This window comes from Nomascus leucogenys, chromosome 15 (assembly GCF_006542625.1).
Source record: "Nomascus leucogenys isolate Asia chromosome 15, Asia_NLE_v1, whole genome shotgun sequence".
NCBI classification, from domain to species: domain Eukaryota; kingdom Metazoa; phylum Chordata; class Mammalia; order Primates; family Hylobatidae; genus Nomascus; species Nomascus leucogenys.
Window position 1 is genome coordinate 32889814 of NC_044395.1, and position 18370 is coordinate 32908183.

Below are 18370 nucleotides of genomic sequence, written 5' to 3' on the forward strand. Positions count from 1 at the left end.
CATGGGGCCTCTTATCCAGAGTAGGTAGATGCCCACCCATTGTGATAATGTAAGCATTATAAGCCTTAAACCTCAGCTGTCACTTGTAGAGGGTAGAAACATAGCAAAAACTAGCCCCTCAACTGCTTTGTGGCCTTCTATAAGGATTCCTCCTATTGAAGAATGTTACCTAGTTGGCATGCAGTGTTTTCTGGTCTCTAATTGAAGCCAAACATAGCCTGGTACAGTTAAGGGAGTTCGATTGTTTAGCTGAATCTAAGACTACCACTGGTGGATACTGCCATGACTTTAACTTTATTCATTCATTGATGACTGTCATATCTACATTCATGGCCCAGATTTCTTACTATAAGAAATTGGCTCTTGATTATCTCATAAGTGTCTCAAACTCAAACATGTCATTCTCCTTCCAATTACTTCCTCCCCTAAACCTATTTATTCTTCCCTCATATTCATTTTTTTTTTTTTTTTTTTTTTTTACTGAGGTAAGAACACTTAACATGAGATCGACACCCTCTTAACCTCATAGTCCTCATTTTGATAAATGGTTTTACCACTTATTCACTGACCAGATCTAATCTCTGGAGTCATCTTTGATTCTTCCCAGTCACTCCAGGTCTTAAACAGTTACCAAGGCATATTGATTCTACCTTCTAAATAGCTTTCAAGAAGTCATTGTTTTCATCAACTAAAATGCCATTTTACCTGATTTTTCTATTTTTAGTGTTCCCCTTTTCTTTTCCACTCTGGCAATATTTCCAACCTATAAATATTGTATGTTTGCTTCAAATCTTTCAGTAATTGTTTTTAAAACAAACTCCTTAACAAGGCTCTTCATGATCTAACTTACGGCTTCCTTTCCAACCTATCTGCCCACAACTCTCTCCTCACTGTACACATTAGCCAAATTGAGCTACTTGTAGCTCCCTTAACATAACATGCCTTTTATGATTCTATGCCCTTTCACATGCTAATATTCCTTCTGGTTGAAGTTTCTTCTCGGTGTTTGTCTCGGATAAATATCCTCCTCATATATCTAACTTCGGGTCACTTTTACACACTTTGAGAAGTGTTCACTCATGTCAGTGATATTTTTCCATTCAAAGTATTTATTGAATACCTCCAACATGAGTACTGAATTAAGCACTATAGGGAATACCTGCATATGTAAGACTGAGACACTGTCCTTTAGAATATTACAATCTGGTTGTGAGGACAAAAGTACATATGAAAATTAAGCAACAATATATACAATCATAACTTTCAAATCTATTTCTATAGCCTTGGCCTCTCACCTCATCTTTGGTTAAATTATTTTTACACACTTCTACATGGATATTTATCCCCTCAATTCAGAAGGCTCAAAGGGAATTTTAAAAAGTTAATCACATTCCCTTAATCGGCAAGACTCAAAATATGAGTTGCTTTTTATTTTTTTGCCTTTTTTCATTTCCTTTGTCCTATATCAAACTCATCTATTCTTTTAATAAAATATCTTTTCTTTCTGCTTCTATTCTGTCTATTCTCCAATTCTTCTTCCTCTTCTTTCTCCTCCTCTTCCTCATCTTCTTGTTCTTTTCTTTTTCCTTCTCCTTCTCCTTTTTCTTTTGAGACAGGATTTCACTCTTGTTACCTAGGCTGGAGTGCAGTGGTGTGATCATAGCTCACTGTGGCTCCAACTCCTGGGCTCAAGTGATCCTTCTCCTGATCTCCTCGAGTAGCTAGAGCTACAGGTGTATGCCAGCATTCCCAGCTAATTTTTACATTTTGTGTGTGTGTGTAGAGATGGGGTCTTGCTCTATTGTCCAGGTTGGTCTTGAACTCCTGTACTTAATTGATTCTCCTTCCTCAGCCTCCCAAAGCACTGAAATTACAGGTGTGGGCCACTATGCCCAGCTTATACTTCAATTCTTATACTTCTGGTTGATCAACATCCTTAAACTCTTATTTCTTTATGCTACTTCTCTGCACTGTGAAAGCACATTATCTTCATTCTTTCTTCTCTCTCATCCTCTCACTACTCAAAACCGTTTATTATCAGAGCCATCCTTTCTTCACTATACAAAATAGTACTGTTCTGGTTTAGGCAGTAAGGATCTATCCCTTGGGTTATTCCAATAATTTCCTCTCTGATCTCCTTGCCTCCAATTTCTCCCTATCCTCTCTATTCTCCAACATTTGCACCATTTATCTTTCTAAAATAAGAAAGAGGATGCCATCACTCCCCTGCTGAAAAACCTCCATTGGCTCCCCACTGGTTACAGGATAAAGTTCACACTCACTTGCTAGGCATACAAACATTTTACATCTGATCGCAGTCTACATTTCTAGATCATCCCCTGTCCCATCAGCAACACATCCTACAGTCCCGACACTTGAATTAAGTTCTATTTCCTCAGGGGTCTATGCCTTCCACAACACTGTAGCACTGCACATGCCTAAAACCCAACGCATGCTTCTCTGATAAATCTTAACTCATTCTTTAAGACTACCTTCTACCTTCAATGCTGTACTTCTTTATTACTTTGCTAGTATTTCTGTAACAACTCCCATTATACAGTATTACATGTGTATTATGTTGTAAAGACCAACAAACAGTATTATAATGTAATTGCAAACCCTTGCTAGGCAGAGGACCATATCTCATTCACATGTGTAACCCATGCTAATCAATGTATAACACAGAATAAGTACTTACATTTTTATCCTACTCTACCTTTCTAGACTGCAATTCTGTTGCTCATCACTTTAATATTCATATTTAAACATCATAAGATCTCTCTTAAGGGAAAGGCCATATATTGGCCATACATCTCTTCTGGCTATTGTCCTATCACTCTCTAACTTTCACAGTCAAACTAAACTTGTTATCCTTTTTGCTCTCCATTTCTCTTCAACTCATTGCAATTTATTTTCTGCCCCCACCACTCCACTAAAATTGGTCTGACAAAAGTTGCCAGTAACTTTTTTTGTTGTGAAATACAGTGGACCCATTGTTTCTATGTTGGATATTCTCTTTGCCCCTCCAGATTCATTTACCACATTTCTCTACTTGACTCTGCTCCAAGAGACCGAATGATCCCTTGCTCTTTGATTTATGGCTGAGTTTGGCCACTGGAAGGTACCAGAAGGAGAAAAGAGGGTGACAGAAGAAAGAGGTTTTTGGTAATTATTCCTCTGACTTCCTCCCTGCTGGGCTTGGTTTAGCAGTGGCTTACATTGCTCTCCCCAGGACCACAGGACCTGTCCAGCCTCCTTCTTCTACAGTATAGCTCTTTTCAGTTCAGGTCTGTGTTGGTAATACTGACTTTGTGTCAGTTCTGGGGGTGGTTTACCATCCTTTGTTGGTTTTATAGTCCCTTACTTAACCTCTCAGTCACCTCTTTTAAGTGTGCCTCCTGTTCCCTGCCAGGATCCTGACTGACAGACATTATGTGTCTGATTCTTTAGAAGTCATTTGATCTCTGTAAACTATGTTTTTCCCATCAAAATTTATCCTTCCCTAGTTTTCATGATACTGACCTCTCCTAGTCCTATATGAACCATTCTAGCCATTCTGTTTGCAAGCTTCTCTTCTTTTTCCACTTCCTTAAATGTTGCTGTTCTTCAGCGCTCATCACATACATATTCTCCATAGATGACCATATCCATTACCTTGGCTTCAAATGCCTTTAGCCTAAGTCTTTCTCTTGAGCTCTAGGCTATATAATTTCTACATTTATTGAAATATCCCCAGCTTTCAATCCATTATCCATAATTGTTCACAATGGACTGGAATAATATGTTTAAAAAGAAAATTTCATCTTATCACTAATTTGCCTAAAATTATTCATTGACTCCTCTTAAACTCTCAAGATAAAGTTTATATTTCTTGGCATACAGATGCACTTCTCTCTCCAATCTTGTATCTGGCAAAGCCATCTGTATTTTGCATTCTATGAGGTACACATACTCTTACTCCTAGAGTATATCATGCCTTCGATTGCCCTTGGCTTTTGCACATGCTCATCTCTCTGTCTAAAATGCCATCCACTCACTTGTTCCAAATAACTACTATTTTCTTCAAAGCTTTGCTGAAGAATTCTCTGTCCCATGAGGTCTTTCCTGAACTCTAATTAGGATCAAGAGGATACATTTACTTGTTCTTAGTCCTAATCAAGGGAACTGTTGCCCACAGATATTCTAAAAATGGAGTAACATTATGCACAGGTAAAATACTAACATAATTTATTGTCTGAATTGTAGATGTATTTATATAAATGAATTTTATATATTATTGTAATTACTCATTTGGCACTATTCTATATTTCTGAAACACTGTTTCACTTATCATTTAGATTATACACTAGGGATTATATTTTATAATAGTATATACTTCTCCATATCCCCTTATAATGCCTGATCTACTTCTATACATGTAGTAGCGTTAACAAATGTTTGGAATAAATAAATGGAAGATACAGAATGTCTGAGGGTACCCAGTGGTTGATTGGTTCATTCTATTACTTCTAGATGATTCACTTATGCCATCCTGCAGAAGAACCAGAAGACTCTGTAGCCTTTTCAAGACATCCAGGAGAGATTTTCAGTGAGGAAAAACCCACTTCTACCATAAAATTACTCTTTTTACCTAAATTTATTACAGTTCAACATAATTTTCTCTTCTCAGTAAAGATATCAACATTTTAATCAAAATACCAATATCAATATTTAAAAAGTGTTTTGATGGTACGTTCCACAAACATTATTTAACATACATAGTATTTTGTAATACCAAGGACTTTAAGACAACAAATTGGAATTCTGACCTATTCTTTGAGCAATTTTCATTCTACTCTACCTCAATTTAATCTGTAAAAATAAAAGAATAAACTCTAAAACATAGGTGAGGAGTAGCTGATGAAAAAGCTGACAAGCACAGCAACTAGATGGTTATACAATTATTGTAATAATTGTATACAATAATCATAAATTACTTACCTCCAGTTTATTGTTGGTCTACGGGAAAAGGGAAGGTTTACTTCTGATTTTAAGTTGGATTCCTGAATTTGTTTGAGGGCCTCTTCTAATGGAGGAACCGGTTTTGGGAAAACTAAAGAGATAATAAAGACCGAACAGTACAGAATCACATTATCTTCAGTGGTCACTTTACATATAATTTAATTGGTTAATGATAAAATAGTACTTTAAAACTTTTGTAAAAAAAATAAAATATTTTCAGATACTTTAAATTTTGACATTCAGTTCCCAAAAGAGAATGTGTTACCTCAAAGTTTTCATCACCAATTTTAAGAATACTTATCAGGAAAAAAGAGACTTTGAGAAATGTCTGGGCTCTTCATTCTGGCATGCAAACTCCCCTATATTTGATCTCATAGTGCCATAAATTTCTGACACAATTTATAAATATTCCTATGAAGAAAAGGGGAACATACAAAAACACCAACTAACATTTCCTGAGCACTTAGTTATAGACCTTATTTTTAAACATTTAACGCACATAAACTATTTAACCCTCACTACGGCCTATGAGGTATATTTGAATTTTACAACTGAGGAAACTAAGGCATAGAGAAGGCAAGTAACTTGCTCAAGGTCATACATTATTATGGACACTCATCCATATACTGTCCTGCACAACCTTTAATATAACCCCATGTCCTACATATATCCACTTTCTCAACTCCTTCCACTGTGCACTTTGGTATTCAACGTACTCTATTTCACCCTACTTCTCTCTCTAAATATTGTCTTCTCTTACAACCCTCTCAAATGGAGACATCATTTCCCTCCCATTATATACTATAAATATACTATACTATCTATACATGGTATCTATAGTATATCATATACTATAAATAACTCAAGACCTGGAAATAGGGTGAGTGAATTTCTGGCTTTAGCTCTTCGTGGGTACTTCCAAACTATCTTCCTCTTTTCTTTTTTTAAAACACCAACATGTCATCAGACTTTTCCATTATTACAATGTTTGTAATTTATTTAAAATGTTTAAGCAAAAATAGCATGTTATTATGTAAGGGTTAGTTCAAACTTGAACTCTAGAGACAATCCATTTCCCTATTCAACTGGTGATTACATGAAGAATGCAAAGCTACAGGATAGTTTACTGATATTCACATCATAAAGGATGCATCTATCAAAGTAATAAATTAATTTAAAAATTATTTATTGAATGTTTAAAATAAGGTTTTCTGCTAATTTATAGAGGCACTGTTCTCCTTCTAGCCTCTCTTCCACCACTTTTTTTTTTTTTTTTTTTGAGAGTCTTGCTCTGTCGCTCAGGCTGGAGTGCAGTGGTGCGACCTCTGCTTACTACGACTTTTGCCTCCTGGGTTTTTAAGCAATTATCTTCCCCCAGCCTCCCTAGTAGTTGGGATTACAGGCACCCGCCACCATGCCTGGCTAACTTTTGTATTTTTAGTAGAGATGGGGTTTCACCATGTTGGCCAGGCTGGTCTTGAACTCCCAACCTCAGGTGGTCCACCTGCCTCAGCCTCCCAAAGTGCTGGGATTACAGGCATGAACCACCTCGCCCAGCTTCTTTAACCATTTTCAGTGAAATCAGTAACTGAATCCTACTGACTATATCTATTTATTTATTTTTTTTTTCGAGATAAGGTCTGCCTCTGTTGCCCAGGCTGGAGTACAGTGGTGTGATCTTGGCTCACTGCAACCTCCGATTCCTGGGCTCAAGCAACCCTCCCACTTCAGCCTCCTGAGTAGCTGGGACTACAGGCATGAACTACCATGCCTGGCTAATTTTTGTGTTGTTTGTAGAGATTGAGTTTCATCATGTTGCCCAGGATGGTCTTGAACTTGTCAGCTCTTAAGCCATCCACCTGCCTCGGCCTCCCAAAGTGCTGGGATTACAGGCATGAGCCACCTCGGCTGGCCGTGATTATATGTCTTGAATATAGTATCTCTGGCTGGGCACAGTAGCGAAGAAGAGCAAGACTCCGTCTTGAAAAAAAAAAAAAAAGGATGAATATGGATATGGATGAATATGAATCTTATCTCTTACACTTAATGCAATGCTTTAATTTAGGAGCTTAACATCTCTTCCCATAATTATTTAAATAGTATCCTACTAGTCTACTTACTTTAGTAAGTCTCTACTTCAATCTATATTCCATCTTGTAACTATAATTATCTTTCTAACAAATCTAATTATAGCAGAGACCCCTAGTTCCCCACCTAATATGCATTTTCCCTTTTTTCCTTGGTAACAGACCCTATATAGTTAGGGGTAGCAATATACCTACATTAAAAAAACTATTTTTCAGACTCCCTTGCAAATAAAGTTGCCAAGCAGAGATCTCAGAGGTACACCTTTTTTTCCTGTTCTTTCTTCCTGCCTAGAACACTGGTATGATGGTTGAGCTCTAGCAGCTACCATGTGACCATGACAGTGAGGGTATAAACTGTGTACTAAAGACTTTTGAGCCGAGTGACAGATGATCCTTCTGTCTCTCAGCTCAGTATAATCATCAAACCAGCTCTTGACTGCTTACCACAGGACTTCATATTATATGGGAGAAAAATAAACTGTTATCATGTTTAAGCTACTGTTATTTAGCACAGTTTTACTAGCTGCCTTTATTAACAGTAATATTTATTACTAACACAGCAATGGCTTGCTTTCTTGTTAAAAAAAACTGTAAGTGGACTGTATTTTGCATAAAGATGAAATTCCTGGCATGGCATATAAAGCTCTTTGAGAACTGGCTACCTCTTATTTTTTCTAGCTTCATATTCATTTTTCTTCTTTTCCCCATCCTATGCTTCAGATACACTGAAATACATAATTTATTTGTACAAGCTGTTCTTTTGCCTGGGATGTCCTTTTATTTTCTGTTTGCTTTGCAATATGCTCATTTGTTAAGATCCGACTTAAGTCATTTTTCCAAGAATGATGTCCTTGATGTCCTGACATAGGTTTAGTGTTCTTTCCTCTGTGCTCTCACGGCACTTTACAGCACTTTACACATTCTGCTACCATAGCAATTATCATTACGTTATTGACATTACTTATACCACTCTCATCTCCAAAACAGGTTGTGAGACCTTTAATGGTAGAATGCAATTAGATTTTTCTATATCTCAGCTTAGCCTAAGGCTAAGTACAACACCGTACACCATATGTTTGCTGAATACATAAAGGTTCTGCTTATCACTATTCTTTATGAAGCTTTGACATATTGTTAATTGTCTTACTATTTAAGGTATAAAAACATAGATATAATACAAAAGAACCAACCATAATCATATTTAAATTCTTAACTGGTTCCAAGTTTTTATCCTGTTGGATTATATAACTCTGTAGACTTTCTTTTTGTTCTGCCAGTCTCTCAAATATGAATTTGAGCCAAACCATTAAAAAATACTAGAATAAATGTGACACTAATTTTCTGAACCCAAATGTTAAATTTGCTTTGTACTAAGCTACTTACCAAATCAATTTTAAAAAGATAAACCATTGTAACCAGTTGGAAGTCAAATCAAACTGTGAGTTTCAGAATTTAGTAATAGAGCCAACAATATTCTCTGAATTAAACCTGAATCAAATGACTATTTTTCATTTGGTTAAAGTGCTTTTACTCAAAAGTCATATTGGTCTTTTTAGTTTGTTTCCACTTCATTTCTTCATTTATGATTTTATTGTCTACTCATGTCAAATGAGATTAAAACTTTAATTTATGTTCTCATATTGTTCTAGAAATTAAGGCACCTGCTTTCCTCCGCTGTGAAAGAGGAATATGGGCACGCTGGAATTTTTCAGTAACTTCTTCAAACTTCTGTTTTCTTTGTTGAAGTATTTGTTCTCTAATTTGGTGTTCTTTTTCTTCTTGTTCTTTTCGTTTCTCCTCAAAAGCTCTATATTTAAAACACAAAGTAGGCAACAGAAACAGGTGGTAAGTTTAGAAAATAGTTTCAAAATGATGCATTTATTATATAACAATGTTTTCATATTTCAAAATTTTATTTAAAAACAACAAATTTTAAATTTTTTAAAAGAGGTGTTTTCCAAAGACTTATTTCTTTGTAAATGGTCATTTCAGAACTGTATCCAGGTCTCTTGCAACTAAGAGAAGGTTCTCTAATGCAGCCCTTTCTAATTTCTGGCAGGTTTGCATACCTATTCCCACCTCGCAAACTGTGCTGTGGAAAAAGCCATTTTTAAGGAAGTTATGGCATTTTCTGTAATGTGAAGAATGAATTCATTAGTGAAAGAAGTAGCTTTGAAAATTATGACGTATTCAATAAAATCTGTACATTTTTATCTTTCTTTTGGACCACAAGTTTAAAATTGGCTGTCATTTTAAGTTGGAACTGTGCTAAAAATTCAGGAAATTTACACAAAAATGTGGATTTCCAGTTTCTTTTCAAAATTTGGAAGATCTGGCAAATCTGGATTCTTAATCACACATAGCTCCAAACACCTGCCCCTAATCCCTGCCATTCCCTATTTTTCTTAACTTTCTTATTTCATTTATTTCTGATTACCCCCAGACACTTGAATTTATGTTCTCTAGTTTAAGCTGTACTGTCTCAAAAATTGATTTTGTCCTTGGAAGACTGTGTGTGTGTGCGTGCACATGCGCATATGTGTGTATGATTCAATAATTATTTGCTGGAAAATGAAAAAAAAAATGAAAAGGCAAGCCTACAAATCACTGGCAGAGAAACCTCCAAAGGGAACTCCGTAGAATGCGTGGGGTTAGGAGATGGTTGGTAAGAACTCTTTTAGAATTTTTAGTGCCATAGGTTACACTATTAACCATCTTTCTAAAGACCTCTCCTGGCTAGAACATTATTCTACTCTAAATAGCTCAGATTAAGGAAACTATATATACTTTCAGGTGATAGAGGACTATAGATCTCCAAGTGGTCCAACATATGAGATAGGTAGAATGTAGTGATGTAGCACCAGAGGTGGGGGAGAAGATTTTTAGCTCCCAAAACAATCTCCTTCAAGAATCTCCCCAGGTCAAGATAAGAAGTTGCTTTTATAATTTGATTCAGCATAATATTAGAAGTTATAGCCACAGTAAGTAGGCAAGAAAAAAAAAAAGGCATCCAGACTGGAAAGGAAAAAGTAAAATTAACTCTAGTCCAGATGACATAATCTTATATGTAGAAAACCCTAAAGATTCCACGTAAAACCAGCACTAATAAATGAATTCAGCAAAGTTGCAGGATACAAAATCAACACATATAAACCAGTTGCATATCTATACACTTAACAATGAACAATGCAGGAAGGAAATAAACAATCTCAATTTACAATAGCACAAAAATGCCTAGGAATAAATTTAACTAAGGAGGCAAAAGAATTCTACACCAAAAACTGTAAAACATCACTGAAAGAATTTTAAAAAGATGCAAATAAATGTAAAGACCTACCATGTTCATGAATTCAAAGAAGATATTGTTAAGATGACAACACTACTCAAAGCTACCTTCAGATTCTATTCAATCCCTTCAAATCCCAATGACTTTTTTTTCTTTGCAGAAACAGCAAAATTCATTTTAAAATTTATATACAATGTCAAGGAACCCTGAATAGCCAAAATAATATTGAAAAAAAAAAAACCACCCCAAACGGAACGTTTCACCCTTCCTGACTTCAAAACTTACTACAAATTTATCGTAATCAAAGCAGTGTGGTACTAGCATAAAGACAGACACATAGACTAATGGAATAGAATAGAGTGCCCAGAAATAAACCCTCTTATATATGGCCAAATGATTTTCCACAAGGATGCCAAAACCATCTAGTGAGAAAAGGACAATCTTTACAGAAAATGGTGTTGGATATCTGGATACTGCAAAACAATGTAGTTGGATTCTTACCCTACAGCACATATAAAAATTACCCCAAACTGGATCAAATATCTAAATACAGGGACTAAAACAAACCTCCGAAGAGAACATACAGAAAAAGCTTCATGACATTGGGTTTGACAATAATTTCTTGATATGACACTAAAAGCGCAAACAAAAGGAAAAATAGATAAGTTGAACTTCATCAAAATTAAAAACTTTTGTGGATCCAAGGACACCATCAACAGAGTAAAAAGGCCACACAGGAAATGAGAGAAAATATTTCCAATCATATATCTGATACGGATTGATATCAAGAACTCCAACAACTCAACAACAACAAAACAACCTGATTTTAAAATATGGGCAAAAGACTTGAATAGAAATTTCTCTAAAGAAGATATACAATACAAACAAACAAATGAAAAGATGCTCAACATCATTAATCATTAAGAAAATGCAAATTAAAACCATAATGAAATGCCACACCACACCGATTAGGATGACCATTATTTAAAAAACAAAACAAAATAAAAATAGGAACTGTTGGTAAGGATGTAGAGAAACCGGAACTCTTATGCATTGCTGGTGGAAATGTAACATGGTGCAGCAGCTGTGGAAATTGGTATGCTGATTCTTCAAAAAATTAAACAGAATTACCAGATGATAAAAGAATTTCACTTTGAGGACTATATCCCAAAGAAGTGAAAACAGAGACTCAAACAGATATTTTTATACCCATTTTCATAGTAACATTATACATAATAGCCAAAAGGTGGAAGCAACCCAACTGTTCATAAACGGATGAATGGATAAACAAAATGTGGCATATACATACAATGGAATTTTTTTCAGTCTTAAAAAGGAAGAAAATTCTGGCATGTGCTACACATAAATGAACCTTGAAAACATTCTGCTAAGTGAAATAAGCCACTCACAAAAGGACAAATGTTATATGATTTCACTTTAAATGAGGTACATACAGTATTCAAATTCATAGAGACAAAGTAGAATGGGGGTTACCAGCTGGTGGGGAGGGTAGCATGGGGAGTTAGTGCTTAATGGGTACAGAATTCCAGTTGGGCAAGATGAAGTTTTAGAGACGGATAATGATGATGGTTACCCAACAATATGAATATACTTAATGTGGTATTTGAAGACAGAGAAAACAAAAGCGATTAAATAGAGAGTCATAATAGAGTATTCTTTCTGTTGGGAGGAAGGAGGCACAGCTTGCTTAGCAGAAGCTGACAGAGTCAACTTAAAAAGTTCCAAATTCTACATTCATATGCTCTTGAGATTAAAATCATGTGTCAAGTAGATAAAATCACGTGTCAGGCACTCTTGTGGTAGCCATAGTCAGTCTCCAAACATAATGTCCAATGAAGCATGATTATGTAATCCCCTCCCCTTTAATCAGTCTGGCCCTGTGACTTTCTTATTACCAACAGAATGTTATGGAAGTGATACTGTGTGACTTCCCATGCTAGAATTTTGCAGCTTCCAAATTGGACTTCTGGAATGCTCACTCCAGGAAAAGCCAGACCCCATATAAGAATTTCAGTGACTTTGAGATCACCATGCTGAAAAGAAGCCCAAGCTAGCTAACAGGAGAGACAGCACTGGAGAGAGATAACTGGCTTGGTTCCAACTATTCTAGCCTTCTCAGTCTAGCACAAGGCACGTGACTGAAGAAACCATCTTGGATGTCCAACGAAGTGGAATCTTCAGATAACACCAACCACAGCACAAATCTGAGTGCAAAAGCATGAAACTTCCAAGGGAGAATAAACCAGCTCAAACATTCAACACAGATTTTTAATAAATTGTTTTAAGCTACTAAATTTTAGGGTGGTTTGTTATATAGAAGCAAATGACCAGAATAATAACTGTAAGTAAGCATTTTAAAAGCCAGTTAACATTTATTTAGTAGAGATGGGGAGAAATGTTCATTAACAAAAATTGTTTATTTTCTTATGTTATTTTAAAAGGATTACATCCATTTATTATATATGCTTTTCTGAAGAATAAAACTTTTTTAATTTTAGAAATTAGTTTTGTGATATTAAAATCTTCCTAGTAAACAGCACTATGTCATGCATTATTCAGTTTCAGAGTATCAGTGCACTGCAACTGCCAACTTAGGCAACTGTTGTCTTTATGTCTCGTGGCTGATAGTGCAGCATGTAACTGCATAAAACAACTTATACCTATGACATTTTTTTAAACAGAGATGTCTGTTCCAGGGATTTTTTTTTTGTACTATTGTATTTTTCTTTTAGAGCACTATCTACTTCACTGGTAATAAGAACAATTTACATTTATCTAGTTAGGTAAGGAAGGAATCTTAGTCAGCTGGTATGTATTACTGATTTATGTTAGTGATGTTTCAGTGATCCCTACAGATTTGTTTCCTGGGCAAATGCTTTGATGGTCTGTCCTTTAATATGGCTAATACGGAGCTAACTCTATACAACACTGTATATCTGAGAGTTGGTTTGAGAAATCCATGGCTGCCTAGATGTTCAGGGGAATTTGTTAAATAATGAGTTTATAAGCCTTCCCCTATTAAAGTATTTGAAGTCGTTTGGTAATATCTCGTATCTGAGTTATCAAAGAAGACACTAAACCTTTATGTCATATGGCAGACACTTGTGAAAACAAGGAAACAAAAGTTATTTGTTGTTTAATATTTCAAAACAGGCAACATGAATGAACAACCATCTCATTGGTACTGAGTGAAATCATGGTAAGCTAAATTATTAGTTTGCAAGTAGGGTAAAATCTCAGACCCTTCACAGTTTCTGACTTAACACTTGCTAGAATGGATACAAAGTAAGACCCAATTGCAAATATACACGGACTGAAGGCAAAAGAATGGAAAAGCTTGAGAAATTTATTTGACTACATTAATATCAGATGAAATTTTCGACTATGTATATTAATAACAGACAAATTTATTAGAGTGTTATTAATATTGGAGTTTAAGAAATGGAGTATTACTAGAGGTAAAAGACAATATTTCATAATGATAGGAAGGTCAATTCATCAGGAAGACACAAAAATTATATAGATATATGAACCCAATAATAGACCTTCAAAATACATGAAGCAAACACAGAACTAAAGATAGAAATGGACAAATCCACAATCCCAGGTGCATATTGTAACATCCTTTCTTAGTAACAGAACAATTGGACAAAAGTATCAGTAAGAATATAGAATATTTGAACAACACTATCAACTGGGTCAATCTAGTTGATATTTATAGAACAGTAATAATTTATACCCAACAATCATAATACACAGCCTTTTCCCAAGTAATCATAAAAATCTTATGTTGAGCCATAAAAGAAATGTTAATGAATTTCATAAGATTAAAATCTTACAGATTATGTTTTTGACCAAAACACATTTACATTAGAAATCAATTATGATATCTAGAAAAGCTCCAAATAACTGGAAATTAGAGAAAAAATGAAAACATAGTTCTAAGTAAACCATAGATCAAAGAAAAAAATCTAAAGAGAAGAAAAAAACATTTTGAATGATTAAAATACAGCATACTGAATTTGTTAAATGCAGTTAAAAGAGTGTTTGGAAGAAAATTTATAATTTTATTTTATTTTATTTTAAATTTTTTTGTAGAGAAGGGGGTCTTGATTTGTTGCCCAGGCTGGTCTTGACTCCTGGCCTCAAGAAATCCTCCTACCTTGGCTTTCCAAAGTTTTGGGATTACAGGTGTGAGCCACCATGCTTGGCCAATTTATAATTTTAAATGCTATACCAGAAAAGGGGAAAGGTTTAAAATCAATGACTTCAGTTTCCACCTTAACAAGATAGAAGATGAGCAAATTTATCCTAAAGACGAAGGAATCTAATAAAAAGAAAATAAACTGATGAAATAGTAAGAAAAAAAAAAACAGAGAAAACATAGACAAGTTGCTTTGGAAAATGTTAAGAAAACTGATAAACTCCTAGCAAGAACAATTAAGAAAAAAAGGGAAAACAAAAATTAATAATATCATGAATGCAAGACAGTATATCACTACAAATACCTCAGGCCTTAAAAAATAATAGGGGAATATTACAAATAACTTTATGCTAATAAATTCAACAACTTAGGTAAAATGGACCAATTTCTTAAAAAAAACTACTTTCCAAAAGTGACACAAAAGAAAATAAAATATGAAAACCTCTACACATTAATAAAATAATTTATAATTAATAAGTTTCCCACAAAAAAACTCTAGGTTCAGATATAATTTTTTTTGTCAAACGTTTAAAAGAGAAACAACAATCATATACAACCTTTTTCAAAATATAGAGGTGAAGAAAACACTCCCCACCATGTTTTATAAGGCCAGCATAACTATGATTCCAAAACCCGACAACACATTAGAAGCAAAGAAATTTATAGACCAATATCTCTCATCAACATTACACAAAAATCCTTCACAAAATACAGGTTAAGCATCTCTAATCTGCAAATTCAAAATCTGAACTGCTACAAAATTTGAAACTTTTGAGTACTAACATGAAGACTGAAAGTCTGCCTTTGTTTGCTGTTGCTATTGTCTGACAGCTGATACAGGTATTCCGGTGATGACTGTACTGGTTCATTACCTTGAACACATTATTTTTTCATTATGTTAATGTTATCTGTCAAATTTTTTACTTTTAAGTACTTAAGTGTGAATAAGTATATGAAAATGATTGCTTATCAGTAACATATAAATTCAGACTCAGGAATGGTGGTGATGACCAAACAACCACAGATTGTCCACGTGGTTGACTGAGACAATGACACCTTTGCTTTTTGATGGTTCAATGTACACAAACTTTGTTTCATGCAAAAATTATTTAAAAATATTACATAAAATTACCTTTAGGCTATGTGTATAAGATGTATATCAAACATAAATGAATTTCATGCTTAGACTTGAGTTCCATTCCCAAGATAACTCATTATGTATGTGCAAATATTCCAAAAGTCTAAAAAAAATTAAAATCCACAACACTTGTAGTTCCAAGCATTTGAGATAATGAGCACTCAATCTGTATTAGCAAATAAAATTCAGCAATTTATAAAAATTACATATCATTGCCAAATGAGGGTTATCCATGGAATGTGAAATTAGTGCATCTCACTATATTGACAAAAAATAGGGAAGTGATATGATCATCAAAATAAATGTAGAAAAAGTATTTGACAGTATTCAATGCATATTTATAAAAATTCTCAACAAACTAGGAATGAGAGGAAACTTCTTCAATCTGATAGAGGGCACCTACCCAAATTCCCTAGCTAGCAGCATAGTTAATGGTGAAATAGTAAATACTTCCCCCAAAAGGTATAAGGCAAAGAGGGTTACTCATACTACCCCTATTCCCCAACTGCACTGGAAGTCCTAGAAAGTTCACTGAGGCCAACAAAAAAGTAAAAGCCATACTGACTGGAAAGATAGACATTAAATTCTCTTTATTTGCAGATGACATAATTATATAACTAGAAAATCATAAAGAATATATAAAATAACTCCTGGAACTAATGAGAAAATTTAACAAGTTCTTAGAATACAAAGTCAATATAGAAAAATCATTTGTATTTCAACATATAAGCAACAAACAATGGGAAATGAAATTTAAATAAATTCATTAATAAAAGCATTATACAAAATACAAAATATTTAGGAGTCATTAAACAAAGACATGCAAGACTTCTGTATTGAAAACTAGAAAATGCCACTGAGAGAAATTAAATAAACAAACCAAAAAAACCCAAACCAAAATAAACGGTGGGGGAAAGAGGAGAAGAGATAAGCTATGGTCATGGACTGCAAGACTCAATTTTATTAATGCAATTAGAATTGTTATCAAGTCTCTCTAAATTGTTATATAAATTCACCACAATCCCACTCCAAACCAGGCAGATTTATTTATAGGGAAAAGTAAAAATACCTAGAATAAGCAAAACTATCTTGAATCAAAACAAAATCAGAGGCTACACACTATCTTATTTCACTATAAAGAAGCGGTTCTCAACTGAGGAGAGTTTTGCCCCTTTCCTCTCAAGTGGACCTTTGACAATATCTAGAGACATTTTAAATTGTCATGTCTGGGGTGTGCTACTGGTATCTAGTGGACAGCAGGCAAGTACTGTTAAACAGCCTATGAACTTTAAAGTAGTTTTTTCAATTCTGTGAAGAAAGTCATTGGTAGCTTGATGGGGATGGCATTGAATCTATAAATTACCTTGGGCAGTATGGCCATTTTCACGATATTGATTCTTCCAACCCATGAGCATGGAATGTTCTTCCATTTGTTTGTATCCTCTTTTATTTCATTGAGCAGTGGTTTGTAGTTCTCCTTGAAGAGGTCCTTCACATCCCTTGTAAGTTGGATTCCTAGGTATTTTATTCTCTTTGAAGCAATTGTGAATGGGAGTTCACTCATGATTTGGCTCTCTGTTTGTCTGTGATTGGTGTACAAGAATGCTTGTGATTTTTGTACATTGATTTTGTATCCTGACACTTTGCTGAAGTTGCTAATCAGCTTAAGGAGATTTTGGGCTGAGACAATGGGGTTTTCTAGATATAAAATCATATCATCTGCAAACAGGGACAATTTGACTTCCTCTTTTCCTAATTGAATACCCTTTATTTCCTTCTCCTGCCTGATTGCTCTGGCCAGAACTTCCAGCACTATGTTGAATAGGAGCGGTGAGAGAGGGCATCCCTGTCTTGTGCCAGTTTTCAGAGGGAATGCTTCCAGTTTTTGCCCATTCAGTATGATATTGGCTGTGGGTTTGTCATAGATAGCTCTTATTATTTTGAGATACGTCCCATCAATACCTAATTTCTTGAGAGTTTTTAGCATGAAGGGTTGTTGAATTTTGTCAAAGGCCTTTTCTGCATCTATTGAGATAATCATGTGGTTTTTGTCTTTGGTTCTGTTTATATGCTGAATTACATTTATTGATTTGCGTATGTTGAACCAGCCTTGCATCCCAGGGATGAAGCCCACTTGATTATGGTGGATAAGCTTTTTGATGTGCTGCTGGATTCGGTTTGCCAGTATTTTATTGAGGATTTTTGCATCAATGTTCATCAAGGATATTGGTCTGAAATTCTCTTTTTTGGTTATGTCTCTGCCAGGCTTTGGTATCAGGACGATGCTGGCTTCATAAAATGTGTTAGGGAGGATTCCCTCTTTTTCTATCGATTGGAATAGTTTCAGAAGGAATGGTACCAGTTCCTCCTTGTACCTCTGGTAGAATTCAGCTGTGAATCCATCAGGTCCTGGACTCTTTTTGGTTGGTAAGCTATTGATTATTGCCACAATTTCAGAACCTGTTATTGGTCTATTCAGAGATTCAACTTCTTCCTGGTTTAGTCTTGGGAGGGTGTATTTGTCGAGGAATTTATCCATTTCTTCTAGATTTTCTAGTTTATTTGCATAGAGGTGTTTGTAGTATCCTCTGATGGTAGATTGCATTTCTGTGGGATCGGTGGTGATATCCCCT

The 18370-nt window shown here is 34.9% G+C and overlaps 1 protein-coding gene across 4 annotated transcripts in view; it reads right to left on the reverse strand.

Moving 5' to 3' along the window:
* CEP126 (centrosomal protein 126) overlaps window positions 1-18370 on the reverse strand; it is an 87916-nt gene that overhangs the window by 46319 nt on the left and 23227 nt on the right. For all 4 annotated transcript variants that reach the window (XM_030829280.1, XM_030829281.1, XM_030829283.1 and 1 more), the window contains exons 3-4: window positions 8750-8895; window positions 4981-5092 (exon numbers count right to left, since the gene is read on the reverse strand). In XM_030829280.1, the coding sequence (XP_030685140.1) occupies window positions 4981-5092; window positions 8750-8895 (258 nt within the window). The remainder of the gene's footprint in view (window positions 1-4980; window positions 5093-8749; window positions 8896-18370) is intronic.